Here is a 23,560-nt window from a genome sequence, read left to right as displayed (position 1 = left end):
ATAATTTTAAGTGTTGCATAAAATTAAAGTCCTTGAAAAAAATTAATTAATTTAAAACAAAACAAACTAAAAAAGTTCTACTTCTTACCTCGAATAACAATCACCGCAGAATATCAAAATCAAATTTTAAGAAAAAATTGCGAGCAAATTTACTAATTTTTGTTTCTGACAGAAACTAATTAGAAAACGACCGAAACTCACAGTATAAAAAAAAATTGCTATCAATCAAAATTATAATAAACTCTAAAGAATATCCCACTGATGTCGCTTAGCCTTCCTAAAGTGCAGCTGTGCAACGTAGGATGTTTCTTTTTTTTCAGTTTTTATAAAACTTTTTTTATCTGTATAGATAAATTTATGTGGGACTTTATAGTTATATAGGACTTATAGCGTTTATATTCACTATAAACGCTGGAAGATTTCTTTGGACCAGTGTATGAAAAGAAATCATATGCGATGGGTGTATTTTCAATATAAACTAAGACACAAGCTTGTCTCAAGTAAACATTTAATCTAAAACTTGTCCCAACAATATCCTTTAATTTCTAAATTAATGTCCTGTGACATACATGAGTTTGGATATAATCCCAAGGACAAAAATTCAAGCTTAAAAACTATACTATAAATATGATCTGAGAGTATCACGAAGATTAGTTAAGTCATTAAAAAGTGATTGAGTAACGAACAGCCGAAGAAACGATTATATATATATAGATATAAGAGTAGTTGTTCTTATAAAATGGTTATGAGTGCAAAAAATGTTTATTTTTATTATTTCTCTATAAATTTGACGCCCACGGTCTGCTTTGTTTTTGCTGTGATAAATATCTCATGCCTCAAACTTATATCTTTTTTATTAATATTGACCGAATGTGGAGATTTTTGCATAAATTTTTCTAAATCGTAAAAATCAAAGAATGTTTCGTTTGAAAGCCACACCCATGTCTATACTCCAATAACGAATGATTGATGTCCTCAGGCTTTGCTTGAAACCCACTGACAGTCCGACAGTCAACGCATTAAACATGTTTAATTGGTTAATTAAAAATACTTTTTATTTTTCAAAAATTGACTATTTTTCAAAATATATTTCATCGCATAAGCAGAACTGAACTGAAAGTTGTTTTCTGGCTGAGTTCAAATTATGCGCAGCTGTGAGTCTGCAGTGCGTAAATTAGTGAAACCGCGCCAAAATTAATTACCGCAGCCCAAGTCATGTTAAAACGCTCTGAAATCGCGTCAAGAACGTCTAAATTGTTAATGGGAAATAATTAAAAATATTTGCTAATCAAACCAGTTAGAACGAATACAATCCCAGCTAAATCTGTTAATGAATAAAATCCAAAAAGATTACTTAATTAAATTTTATTTAAAATCTCATCAAAACAAATTTCAAATTATCGTCAAAAGGTTCTGAAAAAAAAACGGTGGGTGTTATTCAGAGAATATTTCTAAAGAATTACACTTTTGGGTAGTTTTTCAAAGCGATCAATAAAAGCCCACAGGTAGAGTTTAACTAGAAATTCATTCAAATATACTTAAATTAGCATATTTTCATTATATTTTTTTTAATTATAATTTATTATTTAGTTAACATTATTTTTTCTTCTTCTCTTACAGTTGCTGTAATCATTAAGCCATGTTAACTTAACAAATCCGAAAGAGTAAATTGAATATCAACGCGCGCTACCGGAATTCATAATCGATTTATCTTCACCAAATTATCAAACAAACAAAACATTTTTTTTTAATTTTATAATTAAATAAATTTATTTAAAATTATACAAAATTCGATAGCAAAAGATATACTTTGCTTTGAAGTGAAATTTCAACACCTTAACGCATTGCAACTGGGGCAAGATGCATTTCTTGCTGATTATCTTAGCTTTAGGTAAGCCATTAATGCACATTTGAATTTTTAATTTATTTTAAACTCATTTCTTTCGATTATCTTATCTATCTTAACGATGGACTTGTTTTACAAATATCAACTGCCATACACTAACTTGCCTCCAATTAATTACTGGTTCATAATTAATTATTTATTTTCAGTTTCAACCGCATTTACTGCGGAATATCACAGATCAGCCGCTTCGGCTGGTGTCAACTTTGTTGGAGATAATGGCAATGGCATTGAAAACACACTAAACAATGTTGAGGAGAAACCTCGCAATCGTCGCATATACGCACTCTGTCCACCCAAATTTCAACGCATCGGTACTGAATGCTATTATATGCCAGAAGAGCAAAGAATTTGGTTGGAGGCACACTTCTTCTGCAAGGACAAGAACTCAAAGTTAGCAGAACCAACCAAATATTCAGATCGCAAACTGAATATGTTTTTGCAACAGCATGACAGACAGTCAAATGGTATTTATATTCAATAAATAAATAATTTTAACTTCAAATTTTAATAATTGATAATTTTAATATTTTATATTAGCATATGGAGGGTATCCCGATCCTATTTGGCTTGGCTCTACATACGATTGGCTTACTGGAGTTTGGCAATGGAGCATAAGTGGCAAAAACCTGACGTATGACGCTTTCAGTCAAATGGACCCTGAGTAATATACATTCACTTTCTATATTTAAAATTTTTATTTCAAGGCTTTAATTGATGGTAGTCTTACTAGAGAGAAAATTATTTTATATGTGATTTGATTAATATTTAATTTATATTAAGTTAAATTATAAAATGATTTATTAAGCCCTGTATTCGTTTCAGTAGTTCGTATATATGATAATAAAATCATAAGGGCAGCAATCACATTATTATAATTTAGAACATTATTTATATTTGTTATTACTCATTTTCCTATAAGGATCTTCTAAGATCGTAGGTATATGTGTAGTAAAATCCTAAGGGGAGCAATCACATTATTATAACTTAGAATAAAATTTATATTTTACAGGGCCATGTCACGGGCTCATCATTAACAAAATTTTTGTTGTTTTAAATGCAAATCATAAAATTAAATGAGAGAGAATGATTAAAAGAGAGTGAGAGAAAAAACAATATATCGGTTTAAATTTGGTGATGAGATCCGAGGCTATTTGTACCTCGTCACCTAGGCAAAGCAATGTTATTCAGTAATAAACTTCAAAATTTGTGTCTTTTAGGCACAAAATTATTACAGTTTCTGTAACACTCTGCATAAGATAATTTTGATCGTTTACGTATCTCCACAAAAAAAAATCCAATGGTGATGTAGTACATGATCTTAGTATCCAATTTAGATCATTAAATCTTGATATTACACATTAGGCGAATTATTCGCAGTACAAACGTATTACGTGGCTCGTTGTAATATTCTGCTGAAACCAAACATCTTCCACATCCATACCTTCAATTTTACTCTAAAACAAATGTGGCACCTTTGGGTTCACCTTAACTATTTTCAAAAAAAGTAGTGGTTTAGCACACCTCCACACAGTTACGCGATGCTAAAAATCACGCATGTTTAGTGATTGTTAAGCGACTCATACTGTTAAACGGTGAAATGTATACATATGATAGTTCTATTTCATATATATGACCTGTATAGTTCTCCGCAACTAGGATCACCAAATAGATATCACTTCTTCAATTAATTAAGTTAATAGTTTAACATTTAAGTAAATAATCCATAAAGTTATATTTTTATTAATAATTAAATATAAAACATTAATGTATAAAACATAGTAGTATATGTTTTTAAGTTTCTATTATTATTTCAAGATTTACTTATGAGCACTTTTTGCAGGAGCAGAAGAAATTTACAAAACCATTGTGCCGTGTTTGATCCACAATTAAAATACAGGTATGTTAATAAATAAATGCAATACAAGGATTCAAATATAAATCAAACCAGCTTTGAGTTTGAGGCGCTTATTAAGGGAGAATGGCATATTGAAACAAGAGTTATATAGACAATGACTACCAATTAAAATACATCGGTGCTAAGTAATCAACAAATTAATGGGCTAAAACATAATTCAGTATACGCTATATTAATATATATGTATATATTTTTGATATGAAATAACTTCTTTACTAAAAATTATTTTTTTTTTAATATTATTTTAACAACTAATATATATTTGGTAAGCATGATTGTGTTCATTTTTTAAGTTTATTATATTTTTAATACACAATTATATATATTATGTTAATACAGTAAATTTAAAAAACAACAGCAAAAATTATTATATATTAAATGGGTTGTTATATATAACACTAAACAAACCAGCTAAATGCGATTATCATTTACTAATATCAAATAAAATATTTTAAATTTTATTAAAAGCAAGAATGTATTGTATAAGTTGATTTATTTATTAAATTTAATTATATTCTTTTTTTTGCATTTTTACAAAATAGATGGTCTGCTCGTCTATGCTCCGAAAAACATCGTTTCATTTGTCAGCATAAAATGCCAAAGGTCAGCGAGAAGAATCGTTATAAGATCTACAATAGCTGGAATCAAACGTATCCAAGACAATACGCAAATGAGGTTATTTTGGAAGTAATTGATCGTGGAAACAACAATGGTGCAAGGTAAATTATGATTAAGACCATTTTAAATTTAAAAATTTAAATTTAAATTACACAAATAAAATATTGTAGTTATATAAATTTTATATTAAAATTTTTTATACACGAATCTAAAAGTATGAATAAAATAAATAAATATTTAAGAATACGGTTTGAAAAGAAGGTTCCAAGCATTTATTATAAATATTAATAAGTTGAGCTCTTTGAATCTTATAAATTTTGTACTTATTTAGAGTATAATACGGGAACATTTCGATAGCACGTATTTTAAAGTTTTCAAAAATTAATTACGACTAAATTACTTCAAGATACTAGAATATCTTGATTATTCCTTAAAGGTTTTTTTTTTAATTTCAAATTTCAAGTAATTAAAGAACAAAAATGTTAAAAAAAAATTATTAAATAATTTTAATATCTTTATATTATTTACGATATTACTTTTTAAGTAATTGATTGATAACATAATAAAAAATGCAAAAGCAAAAAATATTTTAAAAATAAATTATGTAGATAATTTTTTTTCTTCATCCGTTTCCAAAAACTCATCCCAGTTCGAGAGGCGTTGTTGAACTTCTGTCTCCGATTCATTAATTCTGTAAAAACAAAAATTATTTATAAAAAATTTGTTGAAATATGTTAACTTACTTGTATTTAGTTTTTCCATCCCAGTAATCTGCACTTAATTGCCTTTTTCCAAAAAATCGTCCATTCATCATTTGTATAACCAAATCAGCTTCTTCCGGTGTGGACATATTTACCTGAGCTACACCCTCAGAATGACGCTGTAATAATAAAATGCGTAATATTGTTATAAGAAATTAGTATTATAATAACAGATATTATTAAAAATTTATTTATATGTTTAAAATAAATTATTTTAAGTTTAAAATTAGTATTATATAAAATCTTAAATCTATGCTATCCTTAGCCTAATACTTACATCGTAAATAATAACTTTCCGCACGGTACCACATTTATTGCATTCTTCGCGTAAATCATTTGTGTACTCCAGAATTAGTTGAACTTCTTCTTCGAAAATTTTTGGCGCGAAAAGATTTTTAATAATAACCACTTTTTCATTCTTTGTACGCTCCCCTCGTAACTTCTCTGGTCTCCAGTCAAAAAGTCTAAATATCAAAAAAAAAGTTTTGAGATAGTATACAAATTAAATTTTTCATTCAAAACAAATACAAACTTACTTTTCCTTCATTTTTAATAGCTTTTCTTTATCTTTCTTCTTTTTTTTCGGTTTTAAAGCTGGATTATATTCTCCGCGCATTTGAAATTCAGCACGCTGAACACGTATTTTATTACCACGCAGATTATACTCATCCAGTATATTTAAAGCCAAGTTCACGGACTCAATCTGAAAAAAATAGGATTATTAAAATGAACTTTAATAAGTACTAAGAAACCTAATTATATAGTTAGGTATAGTTGTCGATACCATTACTGCCTACAACAAGCATTTAGTTGTAGGAAGTGTTTCTGGAAATTTGAATAATATTCGTGCGATATTCAACCAGTTCGACTATATACTATAAAGACATAGACATACTATATACATAGACATACATAGAAAACAAAAAACAAAAGCCTTTCTCTAATTCTTAATTTTTCTTGTATTTTCAGAATAAATCGCCGGGTTAAGGCTGAGGGTAGTAACGAGGAGATCGTTATACCCAGCATACGTGCCCGTCGTCCTGGTAATACAAGAGGACGTGGACGTAGACCCCGACCACATTCCACTAATTCACCCAGTCAAAACGACGTTAACCACCAGCAAACAACTCTTCATCCAAATGATATAAACTATCAACCTGTAGCAGTTAGAATGACGACAACTACACCAGTAACACCGCTTAATGTCTACAATGAAATTTTACCGCCGGTACTCGTAACCGTGTCACCACAAACTCAGCGTAGGCAACAACATCAACGCACTCATTACGATCGTAAATTACAAAGACAACGTGAGAAAGAAAAACGTCGCATGCAGAAAAAACGTGAGCGGCAGGAAAAGATGAGACGTGAAAAACAACAACGTCTTAAAGAACAACGTCGTTTAAGAGAGGAACATCGCCAACAACACAACAACGAGCAAATGAATCATCAATCTGACGTACCTGGTCAATTAAGGCAGCATGAAGAAGAACTTGAGAGAAGACGTTTGCAACAACAGGAAAATGAAGAAAGAGCACAATTGTTAAAGAAAGAACAGGAACAACGCGAACATTTACGACAACAAGAAGAAAAGGCACAAGAGCAGGAACAACGCAAGCGTTTGCAAGAACAGGAACATGAAGAAAGAGCACGTCTACAAAAGCAAGAAAAGGAGCAACGTGAGCGTTCGCAACAACAAGAACAGGAAGAAAGAGCGCGTATAGAGGAACACCAAAGAGAACTTGAAGCACTTAAACAATTATATGCTGAAGAAGAGAAGCAACGAGTTCAGGACGAAGAGGATCAACGTTTGGCCAATGAGCAAAAACAAAAAGAACGTGAAAGAATTGCTAAAGAATTACAAGAACGCGAAGAAACAAAACGTAAAATCGAAGAACAACGTGCAGCAGAAGCACGCAAACATGAAGAAGAGCGCTTAGAAGAGGAAAAACGTTTAAAAGAAGAATATGAAAAACGTATACAAGATGCACAAAATGAATTAGAGCGACGTCAACATGAGGAAGAAGAAAGAAAACGTTTACAGGATGAAGAAAATAGACGTCGTACAGAATTGGAAGAAAAAGCTAGACAAGAACAAATTAAACGTGAACTAGAAGAGGAAGAAAAACGTACAGAACTGCAACGTTTAGAAGAAACGAAACGTTTTGAACAACAAGAATTACAACGTTTATATGAAGAAAATCGCAAACGTGAAGAAGCACAACGAAAACGGCAAGAGGAAATTGCACGCCGAGAAGCTGAACAAAAACAAATCGAAGCCGAGGAGGAACGCTTACGACAAGAATTGGAAGAAGCTGAAAAAGCGCGTAAACGACAACACGAAGATGAAATACGACGTGAAAATGAAGCTGCCAAAGCAGAAGAAGAGTCAAAGAAACGTCAGGAAGAAGAACAAAATCGACAACGTCTAGAACGTTTGAATGAATTGAAACGGGAAGAAGATGAGTGTGTGCGTAAAGCCGAAGAAGAAAAGAAACGTAAATATGCTGAACGAATCGCACGACTCTCACCAGAAATGCAAAAGGCATTCTTCGAACAACGTAAACGACGAAAGCAACAAAAACAATTACAAGCACTAAGTAATAATGAAGCTAATAATTAAGAACAAAATTACATATTCTAGAATATGAAAAATCGAAACAAGAGAAGAGAGCAAAGAACAAAGTAAAGTAAAGAAAAAAGTAAGAAAGAACTCATTTATTAAGTTGATTTAAACAAAAACTGAAGTAAAGAATTTTAAATTAGCATTGAAATAGCAGTAAATATATAGTGCATGAATAAAAACTAAATTAATTTATTAAAATTAATTTTATTAATATTTTTTTTTTAATTTTTTACTATGAAAAAATAAAATAAATTTATGTTTAAGTTAAAGATTCACGTTGCTCTCTTCTTTTAGTATTTTTAAAGAAAATTAATGAAATGAATGTTTCTCCTAAATTTTTCAATTTTTGAATTATTAAAATTAAAAATACTTTTAATTTTTAATTAATTTAATATTAATTTTTAAATAAATACTTTAAAAACTTGTCACTGCACATAATAAGAAAACAAATTTAAACAATATATTATATATAATATGTTTTTAATATATGTATAACATTTTTAGTTAAATATGATCATATTAAGCTTTATCATTTTAATTTAAAAAAAATATTTTTAATATTTTATATGTAATAAGGAACGAGTATACTCTCATGGCAGTGAGTTGAAAATTGTTTAGTAAATTTAACAATTTTTTAACACATTTAAATGTTATTGCACAAGTATTTAAGTAAAAAGCAATATTTGACTATATTTATATGTTAAGTGTATAAATATATAACAGTTTGTAAGCACACACCTTGAAGCGAGTTAAACGAGCAATTTATATATATATCAATTTTTAAGTTTTTGTTTAATTTTATTTTTGTTAAAAAAAACATTTTTTTATAACTAAGCATTTTATTGTAAATAAAATTAATTTTTTTTAAAACAATATCAACACTTAAAATATGTTTCCTTAAGTCGCCAAAAAAAAATTAAACAAATATTTGAGCAAGTAATACTAATAACTGAACACTGCTAATCAAAGCTTATAATAAGTTTTTCATATTATCGTTTGTAATTATTTTTATAGTTTTTTAAAAGATTATGTAATATATTATTTCTTAAATAAAATGTGGTAAAAAAGATTTACCATAGCAACACAGCAACTTGAAGAATTTGAGGGGAGAAAAGTCGGTTCAAAAATAGCACTTATAGACGTCTATGTAGTGCTTCTTTGCACTCTTCTTCCATGCAAATAATTAATCGCAAAAGCACATTAAGTAACTTAAATAATATTTAAAGCAAAAATAGTTTAGCAAACTAGTGATAATGTAAAAAATTTTTAACATTTATCTTTTTTATAATATATTTACATAAATAATTAATATTAAACACTTAACATTTAGCTTTTATTAACTATTAGTAACTCTTATCGTATTTTAACGTAATAAATTAATTACTAAAGCATCTTGAAATTAATTTATTTAAAATTTTTTTATATTAAACAATAACTATTACAAAAGCAATATAAATCTAAACTTAAGCTTGTTTTAAGTTTAGTACTTAGTTTATAGCGTTTTCCAATAAAGAACGAAAATAATTTATAATTGATTTAGTTTTTGATTACCTCAAGTATAAGTTGATGTCTTAATTAAAATATTATTTTTACTGTTAATTAATTTAGGATTTTCAAAGCAATTCAATACTAGAAAAATAATAATATTTTTAAGCAATCAATTAGCTAACCAAGCATATATAAAACAAACAAATATATATACATATATATATATATATATATATAAATATACACCGGAATAAAAATAAATGCTCGTACTTATGCGGGAATATCTTGTAATTGTCAAACGAAACTCAAAACAGAAATATTTAAAATTAAGTCAGCAATTGTATTAACATAAAATCACATGTTTTGCGAAAGAAATAAATAAATTAAAAAACAAATTATTATTATTGTGTTTTAATTATTAATTATTATGTGAAGGCTACCACTCTCTAAGCCTTGACTGGATTATTGTTTATCACTTCATCAGGCTAAGCAATAATTGACCTCAGATCTACATACCTCCCCGAAGAGCCAGTAACTATTCTGAGATGCGATAACGCGGTGTTGGTAATCCTGTCAGTTTTCGTAAATAATTTCAGGGCTCTATCCTTTATGTATTTTTTGAAGATATCATTTGTCCTAATGTACAATAGTACCTTAAAAAGTCTTCTCAGAGCCTGGCTTTATGGAATTTCTAGCTGGCGAATAGTAGTGTTTGAGGCTTTGCTAAACGCTACACATCCATATAGTAAGTGACGGTCGAATTATTTGGTTATAGAACAAATCTCTTAGTATTGAGATTTTCATTTTTAAATAGTGGTTGGAGGTGATGAAGAATTTTGGCACATTTCTCAATTTATCTTTCCTCCCAATTTATTACCATATATATGTTTATTATTTTATGTACTTTATTACTATTTGTAAGTCAATGCTATTTATTCACAGCTAATGACTAGGAAGGTAGTTAAGCGATTGAACGAAATGCTCAACAATTTTGAGAGTAAATAAAAAAGACCAAAAAAAGTTATATATAATCGACTAACAAACCACTGAAACCATGTCCATATATTTCTCATTTAATTGTAGTTTTTTTTTTAATTAAAATAAAAATATGCAATTTAATTTGAACGTAATTTTATGTAATTTTGTATGTATGTAATTTTGAATTTAAATTAACTTTGAACTCGTTTCAAAACAGGCCAAGTCTACGGTCCGGAGTTACGTAGATTATAAGTGTTGTTGTAACCAAATGCCGACTTAAAATTTAGCACATAAAAGTGTGACAAAAATCTGGACCATGGAGTAAAATGGATAGAACAATGTTGTATAATATACGAAATGCAATTGAGACCAACATTTGGAAGAAACGTGTTTATGTGTGACAGGTATGGTATCTATATAGTACGGAGTTATATCCTGAACTCAATTGGCCGAAGACATTTCTTGCTGCATAAAGAAAATGTTTTTCATTTCCAAATATATACAAGTTGTCGGCATATTGAGAACTTTGTTATTGAACCATCATAATCTTATAACTTGTCTCCGTATAACATAAAGAGCAGAAAGACATGAGTCAATATAAAGAGCGAAAAACCCACAACGTGCCGTGGTATAAAAGACGGAAAGCTTGATTAAAGAGAGCAGAAAGCCTATACCGTGCCCTGATATAAAAGGAAGAAAACACACGAAGAGAGTCGAACAAACTAATGTTATCTCCGTTACGGCACCGGTTGATGTATACAAAAAAAGGGACCGATGTTTGCAGCGAAGGATGAGGGTTTTATACAATGTATACATTTATTACACAGCAGATGGTAAACATGCGAGCTACTCGTCTTTTCAAACAACTAAATATCGTTCAAGAGAGACTCAAACAATAGATCGCTTTTAGGATGTCTATTAATTAATTAACATGCGACGTGCGGGCTACTCATCTTTTCAAACAGCTAAATTTCGCTCATTTTTCCCAAGAGTGACTCAAATAATAGATCGTTTTCAAGATTTCCATAAGACTTAGAACAACAATTCGTAAAAGTCCATTTATAAATAAGTACCACATATCCTAGAATAGTATGATGAAGGGCATATGAGAATGGTATGTTTGCATTTTTGTTTGAAACATTTTAAAAAAAGACTTTAACCTCCTGTAGTATTTAGTAGCTTTTGTTGATATAGCTTTAGAAAAAAACAAGCAGTGTTGATTATCTTTCTGGAACGATACGGGTAGAGATGGAGTGTCTTTGGTTAACATTAAATAGTAAAATATGATAAAATTGTTAAATGGTCCATTTCAAGAAGAAAATAACGATTAATTACATTGTCTCAGTAGATTATAAAAAAATTTTTACCCATATTTTACTATATTCAAATATATCCAACAATTATTAGAATTTTTCTACTGCTTTCAAAAGAATAGAACTGCGGTATCTTTCTTTATTATAAGATATGAAGATAAATTTTTGATTGAGTTTTCCAATCGAAACAAAAGTACAATTATTAGATTGATCTATTGATCTATCAATCTGATAATCAAGAATATCAAAGAGAAAATAAGGTTCCAACTCAACCTCTCAGTAGTTTCTGCCGCATATATTCAGTTTTAATTCAAAATATTCAGGCTGTTTCTTTGGACTTTAATAATGTGCTGTTTTCTTGTGCTTTAAAATCGTATAAAGTTGGGCGATGTTGTTGTGGAGTCATATTTCCATGTATTATCCAGTAGTACGAAAATGTTAGCAACGTCAGGTAACCACGTTTAACAATTTTAGATTTTTAAGCTTCTTTTAACATAAAAGCAATTATTGTACAGTCCATTTCTACTTGCATAAGCTGCATGAAGAATAGACTAGTTTTATTCTAGTTAGACTAAAGTTCTAGCTGCTCAAATATTCTGTAGTGGTAACAAAAGCGCTGTTCCACACAAAATTTAATTTAGTGAATATATACATATATCATGATAAAATTGAAGTTATGATAATTATAAAGAAATTTTTAAAAACTCACCTTAATATAATCACATAATCCGTCTCCTTTAATTTGACCATCGGCTTCAGTGTACAATTTTAGTTTACTTTTTTGTGTTTGTGGGTCACGCATGATGAGACCACATTTTCCCATCAATTCAGCGAATTCTTCCAGAGTAATATCTAATGGCAAATTAGAGACATAAACTTTAGTATTGTGCTCCGGATCCATGTCAAACCATTCTGTGTAATAAAATTAAAAAAAACGTTTAAGTTCAAGTTTTTTGAAGAAACGATAATAACTTACTTGGTGGATCCTGTTTTCCTTTCCGTTTTAAACCACCGTCACCAGCTGTGCCTTCCGCTTCAGTTGCCATAGTTGTTCTTATTTCCTCTTCCATTCTTTTTAACTCATCCTCTTTTCTTTTCACTTCTTCTGCTTCTTTTTTACGCCTTTCTTCCTCACTTGCACTAGTATTATCAATGAAACCGTAATTCATTTGATAACGTGCCATAAAGTCGTCATCAATTTTAGGAAACCATGCTTTTTTCGATGTATCCCAGAAAAAAACTGCGCCATCTTTGTCCGTATAGGTGCGATGGCCATTTTCATCAACACCATATGTAACAGATTCAGAACTTGCATTTCCATATGTATTAACATCAGTATTTGCGGTTGAGTTTTTAGTTGTTTTGAGTTCCCAGCTGTTTGTTTCTGCATTCCATTTGTAGTGCTCGGTTTCCGGATTTTTAGGTTTCCATTGTTTCGTATCTGTACACCATGAATAATGTTCATTTTCCGGTTGTTCTTCCAAAGAAACCCATTTTTCTTCTTTTGCGCTCCATTTATATTTATAATTTGTTTTAGGACACGTATAAATCGCTATGCCATCATCTGTATAAGTTATATGCTCTTCACTGAATTCACTATTAGTGGATTGTGAAGTCACAGAATCAATTTTATCTATAGGTACGTCTTTTAGTTTCTGTTTATTAGTACTATTTGTTTCTGGTTTTATTTTACATTCAGTATCATATTGTGATAATATACTTTCCTCCGTGAGACCCTCATCACTTTTTATGGTTTCTAGTTTCCGTTCGCATGGACTATTATTGTCTAAATTCTTTATATCCTTGCTTAGATTATCATTTTTTATCGCATTTTCGGCTGCACACTCTTTATTATTATCATTTACGATGTCTGTTTCCGTGCTGGAAACATCACACATGTTGAAGACACCTTTAAAAAAATTTTAAGAAAAATATTTAGTGCTTTGAAGTTCTATATATAATTCATTATAAATAATTTTAGAACATTTTACGGAATCATATTTGGAAGAGCTATAATATTTACTATCTATTGTTTGCAAGTGTATTTAATATATTCTTGCCATATCAAAACTATAGCATATTATATGTGGGGTCAGAATATTCCGGAGGTAAGACATGTCTGTCGTAAGAGTCAGCTAAACTCCCGGCACTATCCGATACTGTTTGGAGTGTTAGAGGTACTGAGTAAGTTTTCAGTTGCTGTACTTAATTGAAGGTGTGTATTTGGTACCACGCAGATCAGTACCTGCAGCTTTGGCTGCTCTGACCAATTGAGGTTGGCAGTGTGTGGCGGTTGCGGTTAAAACCCAAACTTACACGGGTAGAATGTTTGTATTTATTTATTTTCGTTAAGTTTTCCAACCGAGTGCTGTGACCGAAAGTTCAGCAAAAGTATTAGTAGGCCTTGCGTCTTACCAAAAGGGTAATTAATCTGGATACGGTAATGTGAACACCGTAATGTCGAGCTTTAACGACACGTAATCCCGTAAATTACTGGTCATGTATGCATGAATTATGTCGTAATATGAAAACCCAATGAACTGAACATTTTTAAATCTTTACAATAAACGTTATTGTAAACATATATAGTGAACAAACTATTGGGTTAAAGAGATATCACATGTTAGATCTATTTTTTAGAAATTAAATTAAACAGTGTGTACGAATAATTAGAACTATTACACCATTATTTGAATGTATTTAACAGTTGGTCTCATTGGAGACAAATTGTTTTTGTGAAGTTACTACAATATAAGCAATATAATTTGGTTATTGTTAATAAGATAGATTACAAATAAAGTTTAGAATAACAACAAAAAAGTGTAATTTACATCCCAGGATGAATGTAAAACTCACAATGTCACAATAAAAGAATTTAGTCTGAATCTGGAAGAATGATAACCTATCCTACACATATATAAATTATATAGTCACGTTTTTTTAATGCCATTCTCAATAAATTCCTATCTGAAAAAACTCTTTTCTCTTCCCTACTACTCTTCCCTACTACTATGCAGAATATCCTATATTATTGAGTGACATTATAAGTAAACAAATTAAAACAATAAACTGCAGTCCAAAATATTAAATAAATTGTTAAAACGTGCTTATGATTCTGACATTGACGTTGAACAACCGGAAGCCGAAAATTTCACTTCAACCAAAAGGAAGTGGAAAAGAAAACAATTATTTAGTTTTTACCCATGAGTGTGCAGAATATTTACCCAACGTGATGAATAAAAGTTTGTAAATAGAAAAGAACAACAAAAACGACAAAGTTAGTTACCAAAAATAGGATGAAGTTAGTCATAGTCTGTATGTAGGTATGTTTGGAACCAAACGAAGAGAAGGTGTCACTTGGTCACTCAGATTAGTAGCAAAAAATTTTTTTTCATAAATAAACAAAAAAATTATTAGAATTTTTTTTTAATTTAGTATTGTGAGGAAAATGTCTAAAGCCAAAGGTTATGGAAACCTAAATCCGAACACGTACCAACAGAATCTTTATTGAAAAAATATCCTTTAAAATTAGTTTTGATATGAAATAAAATCTTATGTATGCCACACAGGAAAAATTAATTATAAAGAATATTTGACGTAAGACAAGAAATAAAAATAAATGCACTACGCGGTCCTGTGTGCTTCGCCATTTCGCAGAGTCCTTATGACAGTCGTCGGGCAACGAATATTGACAGGTGGCTTAAAGAGTTTCGAATGTGCCAAATATCGATCTATTGGAATTCACAGTTCAGTTACCTTTGAAAACTGTTGAAGCATGCACCGAAGTATGTTTGTAACTTGTTTCTTTAGACATTGTCCAAGGAGGTAGGTATGTCAAAAATAATTCATACATTCAAGTAAAGTATATATTTCAGCTTTTAATAATAAATTTTGACTAGTATTTTTATGAGCTTCTTAACAATTTAAGTTAGTAAAACAAACAGCTTTGCAATTCACATGCTATGACGGTATTTGAAGAGTTCAATTAAAGTAATTTGAATAAATTTCTAAATTTTAAAATTAGTATAAAGGTAAATGTACTTATAAAAAATAAGGTCTATATTACGGCAGTTTACAATAAAATTGACATAGGAAAATTTTAGAGTTCAATAAACTCAAAAATATAAAAACAGAAACACAAAAACATGCAATATACCTGGTATATTGATCTCCTAATTGCTTTTAAGTACAGGTGACTTTATTTAGTAATCAGAAATAAAATGATAGAAATAGTTTTATATGAACAAAATACATTTTAGGCGTGGTTCAAAAGATGCTTTAATTCTTATGAATTTGATTAAGTTACTTAGATGAATTGATGTTTAATAACACAATATATAAAAATATATCAGAAAACTAAACTTAGAAGCGGGGAGTAGTTACGTGTGATCTAACAACTCTTTAAGACCAAAACCATTGTATGACAACATAGTACAAAAACCCGAACCTAAACATAGCTTCCTACTTTATCATGTTAAACCAACTACAACACACAGCTTAACTTAATTGGAAACTCTGTAAAAGAACTAGTCGAACTGTTAAGTCGGAGTTAATGTTTCATTTAATGCTCCTTAATCTCATAAACCGGCAAATAAAAGCATTCACAGCGATCAAAAGTTTGTTCATGCGTTTGGTTCTCTCATCTCAGCACAGATATCTGAACTTAAGATAGAATAATCACTGACGACTATAACCTACACGACTGAATCGACAGTGGAAACTTTTCTAATAAATTGGTTCGTAGCGTCTTGACTGTTGAAGAGCGTTGTAGCATTTTTCAATGGGATATAATAATAATACACTACACAGCAAAATGATGCCGAGCCATACAGTTTCCGATATCAATATCGTAATTTTCTTGGACTGCTACAACTAAGATATAATTAAATCTTTGGTAGTCTTTACAGCTTGATCTTATGTTCAAAGAAATTATTGTAAATTCTAGAATTTGAATATTTTTAAACTATATCTGATTTTGGAGAGGTTTCCAATTAGAGGGCTTCGGTAGCGGGGTACGTGATGAAGTTTTTTCTGGAAAACTGGAAGTATTAAAAAAATAAATAACAAGAATCTCTGATTTATACCATCTATACCCTATATATTTTGTATTAAGGATAATATTTGCTATCTTAAAAATCGCGTTCATGGAGCCAGTTGTTTTTGGTGATCCACAACCAGTCTGTACTACTCCCGGATTACTACCATTCACGAAAGAGAGGATTTAAGCCGGCTTCTACAAGAGTAAGAGAAGTATATGTGTTGCAATAATAGAAGCACCTCAAAGAATAACTATCTGATAAAAAGTACACCCATCTGTTGTAGTTGAATTGATAATCACATATGATATGTTGGAAAGTGATTACCAGTGAATTACTATGAATGGGTAGTACGGAAGCTATTCTTGACTGAATAGGGTTCGTATAAATATTGATTCACTTCTACATCTTTAAATTTAATATCTAACTTAAACGATTAAAATTAAGTTTTCTAATAATACAATTATGAGAAATTAGTCAATTTATTTGATGTACAACTTAATTTAATGATATACCTATCAATTTAAAATTGATATTAAGAAATTACAAAAGTAAAATAATATTTTGATTGGTGTCTTCCAATGAACTCAGCGAAAATGGCACATAAAATATTAAAAAACTTATTAAGGAACGTGAAAATAGTTCACCAGGTTAGTAATCGAAAGTCTTGAATTAGTTTTTTAGTTAAACTGAGAAATTACTTCTAATTGGTTGGCAATAATTTTTTGAAAACATACCTCAGCTTACGACACCAACTATCCAATTACTGGTTAGATTAAAAAATATTAATGCAACACGCCTTGATGACTACACTACAGAATAACATGGCATACATATAAATTCAATGGTAAATGTAGAGAAGAGAAATTTCATATAAACGTGATATACTGCTCTTGACGTGTTATATCCATGTTATACATTTAGAATGTGGAACATTGTCCTAGTAGAACCACAACTAAGCCAGAAGCAACAAAACGAAACAAAACTGCAATCAACTTGGCTCGAAAGTTTATGCATTTGGAAAAAACTGCAACTAATAACAAAGCCAACCGTAGTGGCGTGCCATAAACTGTTGTCGATGCAATAAAGGCGTAACCCTTAAAATGACCCATCATAGTTTACCCAACGGACCATATGTGTTATGTGGTAACAATAATACGAGCGAATTAATTAGAAAAGTACAACAAGTGGCATTAGTGGAACTGCAAATTGAGAATTCAAGTATAAAAACATTTATAATTTAAAGTTTAAACAAAAGAAAAAATTTTTATTAAATTTTAATTCTAATTCTTATCAATGCTTTTAATGCAGTCATTAAAAATACTCCAAGGATCTATATGTTAATTAAATTCATATAAAAATTTTGAATTAATTTTGGTTGTTATTGAAATTAATAAAGAAAAAAGATACAAGAAGGATGATTAGAATGACATCTCCAAGTTACTATTACCTGTTTTAATAGATATTTTTAAAATCTGTAAAAGTTAATTAACTATTGCAATGCATTGATAGGACACGCTTTAAATCTAAATATCGGGTTCAAGTTATTTTTGTCTTTTTCACATTATCTTTTTCTAACAGAACTTCACATGTAGCAAATACCAAGACCATCAGTTTCATATGGAATTACGCCATAACTATAGTAAAAAGGAGTAAAAGAAGAAGACATTTGCCCCATTGATATATAATAGTAGATATGGTAGATATAATAGGGTTGGGCATTGTACCCTGTGCCACACCAACGCTTATTCTTAACAAATTAAAGTAATAATTTTTTATATAGTAATATAAGATTATAACGAACACTATTTCTTTTATTACACTGAAACAAGTTGATTTTATTATACTAAAAAAAAATTAAGTGGAAGATATGAAGACAAAATACACCAATACCCTTAAAAATTGAAATAGGTATTGGAATTAAAGATTGATTGTTCAATATGTTCGCGTAACGTTAATGAAGGACTTTATTTTTCAATATAATTTCTCTTGACTTCAATATAATCATTCCAATAATTCTTCAATTTAAGGTTCCCACTTCGATAGTGGTTTTGTTCAAGATTTAAAAATACTTCTCTATGGTAACTACTGCTTCTCTATTTGAATCGTTTTTCATGAGAGAGTTTTTTGAGGTGTGAAAAGAGACAGAAATCAAAGGACAGTAAATCTGGCGTATAAACCAAAACACCAAAAAGTGATTTCTTTTCTTGAAAAGCAAACTTCTTTTACAAATTCTTAAATTAATCAATATAAAGGTAATCTATTAACCCAACAGTCATTTCCTTTTGAATGATTTGTGACCAGTTCGCTTTCAACCGAATAATTAATCAATGCTTAGAATCTCTCTTTGGTTCATGATGGTAAATTCATTTCCATATCCATATTGATAAAACGATGCAGAAAATTATTTATAACCTTTCTGACAAAATCAAATGCGAATATGTTTTTGTCACATTGTTAATGAATGTAAGACCCATTGTGCATACAGAGTTTGAATTTTAAAACTGGACGTAGAATACTAATCACTGTATCTTATGAGATCCTTAAAGCTTGCACTAAATCTCTGTCGGTCAATCAAGGATCTTCCAGAACCATACTCCGCATTCTTTCAACATTTTCTAGTGTTGATGCAGTTTTTAGACGTTCTTCACATAACTCACTTTAAAAAGGTCACTTTTAAACAGTTTGACTTACAATTTACAATTTGACTGTGAAATTCAATTGCCTTTAAACTTTTTTAAAAACATTTTAATGATTACCGCTGTTTATATTTTTATTGTGAAAAAAATTACTGACACGTTCACTTCAAATATCTTACAATGAACGATTGAAACGAACTGATGGATATGAAATTTTGTTTCTTATAAATACACTGTGGTTTTAGGAAATTTGGTATCTTTTAATGAAAGATGAAATTTGGTATCACATCTATTTTTAAATGACACAATAATTTTAGTTCTACTAAAGACCAATAGATGGCGTAGCACAAACTTTTGAAACAAGAATAATAAATCGATAACATACTATAGATAATATATAAATTATTGCAATAATTATATAACGAAGAGAGCTACACAATAAAAAGATAAAAACCCAAGAAACCCATAGTTCTATATTACAATAAACTATACTTCTACAAACAATCCATATACTTTGTATAAATATGTAGCATTTAGAAAGGCTGCCTAATATGCTATCAAAGAAATTAGATCATTTCAAAACAAAGAAAGAATATATCAATGAGAATGTAATGAAATTGAAAATGAGAATGTAATTTATCTATAAGTGTATAATAAGTGAGTGTATATTCAAACATGGTTAAGAAAAAAAACCCCATTAAGCTCACCTTGCTCTTTTAAGAAACCTAGGGTTTTGTCGTATAAGATTTGATTAGTTTTTTAAAGGGTTGGAAATTTGTCACCACTTTACTGCATCCTTTGAGGATTATTGTCACAAACTCACTTTATTGTTATAGGCGAGCAGCAGTTAGAAATGCCATTATACCCTTTGGAGAGATGTTGCCTAAGTCCGTTATAAGTGGATAGGCAGTTGATAAGTTCTTCAGTTGATAAGAATAACAGTGTTCTACAGTTTTCTTCATGACAAAGTCTGCAACTATCGTATCTTTTAATACCTACGTTCGACAATTTACGTCGCAATGTCCAGTAAGAAACCCTGTAATAAGTCGGATACCCTTCCTGTTCAGCATTAGAAGCTTCCTAGTTCTGGCTTCTGATAGATTCGACATGAATTCTTTAGCTTATCTGCAGGCAATTGCATTATCACAATGAGTCTGAACTGCTCTTTCCAGCCATTCGTATACAATGATATAAATGAAATATTATTTTTTCAAGGATGATGGAATAGTGTGACAACAAGAATTTATATTAAAAGAAGGATGGGAGAACTTCTGCAAAGGTTAGCTGAACTCATTTCAGTTATTGTCCATTTATCAATATTTTAATATTATTTTTTGACAAATTTCAAAATAAAAACATTTGAAACATACTATTAAATTCACAACATTAAAATTTAGTTTATGAGTAGAATACTCATAGAAACGCCCATTAGCACTAAAAGACACTAAAAAACTTAACAGAATATAATTTGAAAGTTCATGAAAATACTACAGAATTTTAGAATAGATTTGTGAGTGTGTAGGGTACGCTTTTATTAAGTTTACCATATTTGCAAGGCAGTTTCATTAAGTAAATTGTTAGCGAAAGACATTTGAAATAAGCTTACATATGCAAATTAATAATAGGCAACTGATAGATAGACATTCAAAGCATTCAACTGTCAGGTCGACTGAAAGGCAGAGGGAAAGATCAACAAGCGGATAAAAGGACAATTGCATGCAATAGTGTAAATACTTAGTACTACTCAAATAACAAATAAAATAAAATGAAATAAAATACAATACATTTCAATTTGACATTCAATTTAACTTATCGATTATTTCGTTTAGTCCAAAACAAAATTCAATGTAAGCAATTTTTTTTTTTGTAATAAATGCCAAGAGCGAAGAACTAAGTAAGCTAGAAAATTTAACAAAAATACTCGAAACACTTCAGTTTCTAAAAAAACCTATGGAATTTTGATTTAAATAAGTTCAGAAGAAATACCAAAGGTCATTGCGAAATAATTAATTTTTATGAAATAAAAATTCGCAAAAAGCCACAATTTGTGGTTAATTATTGCCTGGAATTGAGTAATTGACTGCGTGCGTAGATATTGTAATTCAAAAGAAATTAAAGTATTGGTTTGTAGAACTAGGAAGTTTCTCCTTCGCAGATATGCTAATTTAATACAAATCGTATTAAAATACAAAATTAATAGAAGCCTACTTTTAGGAGCTGAAAATGGGCTCAAATTCGAATAGTGAAGTGTTTACGCACTTCACTACTTCTTCGTAGAAAGTAGTACTGCCACGGCAGGTCGTATGTGGTCAACCTGGTAATAACACGTCCAAATGTCAAATTAGCAAACTAATGAGGTTAATAAAAATATACGTGAGAATTAACACTGTTAACTTTGTTAGCTGTATTTACTTTCTTGACATCGGAATGAATACTTAACATTTTATTTATACTCATATGAATTTTAACATGAAATTCGGTCAATTTACGGCAACAATAAATGCGGTAATTTGGAATCATATAAATAAGGTCTCATTGAATCTGAATGGAAAACTAAATGAAAATAATTGTTCATTAATGGAAAGCATAATTTATCAAAATGTTCACATCTTTGATTAGTGAATAAAAAATTTGAAAAAAAATACGTACAATAAAAATAAACATTTATTTAAATTGGATTTTAACTTTCTTTCTGTTAAGGTTATTATTATTGTTTGGGGATGTGGCACTGCGACCGTCGGGTCTATTGTGCCCCCTTCTGGATTTATGGTAGGTCTCTAAGCCCTGTTGCATCAACAAAAAGTAGTATAGAACCTACTTTACAGAGTTTAATTGCTTCTTCCGTAAGAATATACATTTCCAGGATCCTATTCTGTATGTGCATTAGCGCAGGGCATTCTAACAGCAGATGTGCGGTCTACAGTAGGCATTCGTAAGTATACCCAGACTTGTAAGGATGTGTGTGTTTTAGTTTACAAGATATTACTCTTATATATTCTCAGACTTCCATCTACTTCATCAGTTATTTATTTTATATAGTTTAAAAAATAACTTCAATTAAATTCTTCTATACAGCACATAAATGCTATATGTTGCACTTCTTTTAACACAACACTAAGAATGTATATATTACATTTTAAATATCATATCAAACACTGCAAATGAATTACAATACGAAATTAAATCCATATATATACGAAGTAAACACTTTGACTTTAGTCACGCATGCGGTTAGTGCTAAAATATGCAATACTACTGTACAGTCCCGTATAGCATTAAAAATAAACAATGGTCAAAATGCAGGATAACAAGAGCAAGAAAAGCAAAGAACCAAAAAATATTGGGTATGTTAGCTGCTTTAAAGTCTCGATTAATAAAATAGAAACAAGTTCAGTAAAAACCCTTTATATCAAGATAAAAGGATTCAGGTGATAAAAGATATATGAGAAATGACTACTGAGTAGCATCGAACAAATGCAAGAAGAACGAAAAAGACTAAAAGATATAGATAAAAGGAGAAAGAAAACTCAACGTTTTACAGTGTAGATGTTTTTAGTTTTTAATAAATAAAATTTAAAAAAAAAACACATAATATTCTGTTGTAGTAAATATGGTCTTTGGTAAAGTTAAACTCGCAATTTATTAGGATCAAACATAATTTTTTATTTAATTTATTGCTTATTTTAATTTTTATTTTCTTATGTTTTACAATTCATATGCTAACGCTTTATAAAGGAATGAAGGAATGGAAATTATTATTACATTGAAAAACCTAGAATTTATGTTATAAATATTGCAAAGTGTTAAAAGGAAATACATAATATAAGATATAATATATAATGGAATGAGTTATAACTTTCTTTAAAGATAAAGCTATATACTACAAACAAATTTTTTTGAAACAATGAACTAATTTTAGATTTAATTAATATTTGCGATCATTTATCATGAGACCTTATCAGTTATCATGAGACGAAGGACTTAGCAAACAGAAAGTACATATATAAGGATTATAGGTTAGTGGGAAGATGCCGTTATTTCTGATAATAATCTTAAATCGAGTGTTCATGGAACCAGTTTTCAAATCACACCGTGCAAATTCCACCGTTTATATGGATGGTAAACTAAGCAGATATATATGGTATATAATGATAATTTATATAATATATAATAATTTCACTGGTTAAACCTACACTTAATTAATTTATTTCTATAAGTTATTAAGGTATTTAGGTTATTTAGGTGAATTTCTAACTTAACCAATCTATAACATGTTTTTA

General features: G+C 29.6%; 2 protein-coding genes across 3 annotated transcripts in view; one reads left to right on the top strand and one right to left on the bottom strand.

The window, feature by feature from the left end:
* Positions 1-1,620: 1,620 nt before the first annotated feature.
* On the top strand, positions 1,621-7,991 carry LOC119686841 (trichohyalin). Of its 2 annotated transcripts, none has more exons than XM_038102045.1 (6): positions 1,621-1,891; positions 2,053-2,370; positions 2,444-2,567; positions 3,753-3,803; positions 4,364-4,540; positions 6,170-7,991. In XM_038102045.1, exons 1-6 carry the CDS (start codon positions 1,861-1,863, stop codon positions 7,821-7,823), a joined length of 2,355 nt encoding a protein of 784 aa, XP_037957973.1. In that variant the 5' UTR covers positions 1,621-1,860; the 3' UTR covers positions 7,824-7,991. The 2 variants fall into 2 exon arrangements, with proteins under 2 accessions (XP_037957973.1, XP_037957306.1); XM_038101378.1 differs by having other exon boundaries at positions 3,747-3,803.
* Positions 5,013-23,560, bottom strand: part of LOC119688116 (HIV Tat-specific factor 1) — a 31,731-nt gene continuing 13,183 nt past the window's right edge. The window contains exons 2-7 of the mRNA XM_038103086.1: positions 12,582-13,514; positions 12,315-12,517; positions 5,737-5,903; positions 5,478-5,664; positions 5,183-5,319; positions 5,013-5,130 (exon numbers count right to left, since the gene is read on the bottom strand). Coding sequence (XP_037959014.1) covers positions 5,040-5,130; positions 5,183-5,319; positions 5,478-5,664; positions 5,737-5,903; positions 12,315-12,517; positions 12,582-13,503 — 1,707 coding nt within the window. The 5' untranslated portion in view covers positions 13,504-13,514 and the 3' untranslated portion in view covers positions 5,013-5,039. The remainder of the gene's footprint in view (positions 5,131-5,182; positions 5,320-5,477; positions 5,665-5,736; positions 5,904-12,314; positions 12,518-12,581; positions 13,515-23,560) is intronic.

This window comes from Teleopsis dalmanni, chromosome 1 (genome assembly GCF_002237135.1).
Source record: "Teleopsis dalmanni isolate 2A chromosome 1, ASM223713v2, whole genome shotgun sequence".
Taxonomy (NCBI): domain Eukaryota; kingdom Metazoa; phylum Arthropoda; class Insecta; order Diptera; family Diopsidae; genus Teleopsis; species Teleopsis dalmanni.
Note: the sequence above shows the minus strand (reverse complement) of the source record. Positions and strands in the feature narration are given on the sequence as shown.

Excerpts from the sequence above, each read along its gene's own strand:
- LOC119686841 (XM_038101378.1), top strand. The coding sequence starts at position 1,861 with ATGCATTTCTTGCTGATTATCTTAGCTTTAG. Across the intron at positions 1,892-2,052 it reads GCTGATTATCTTAGCTTTAG|TTTCAACCGCATTTACTGCG; the intron begins GTAAGCCATTAA and ends ATTTATTTTCAG. Across the intron at positions 2,568-3,746 it reads TTCAGTCAAATGGACCCTGA|GAGCAGAAGAAATTTACAAA; the intron begins GTAATATACATT and ends CACTTTTTGCAG.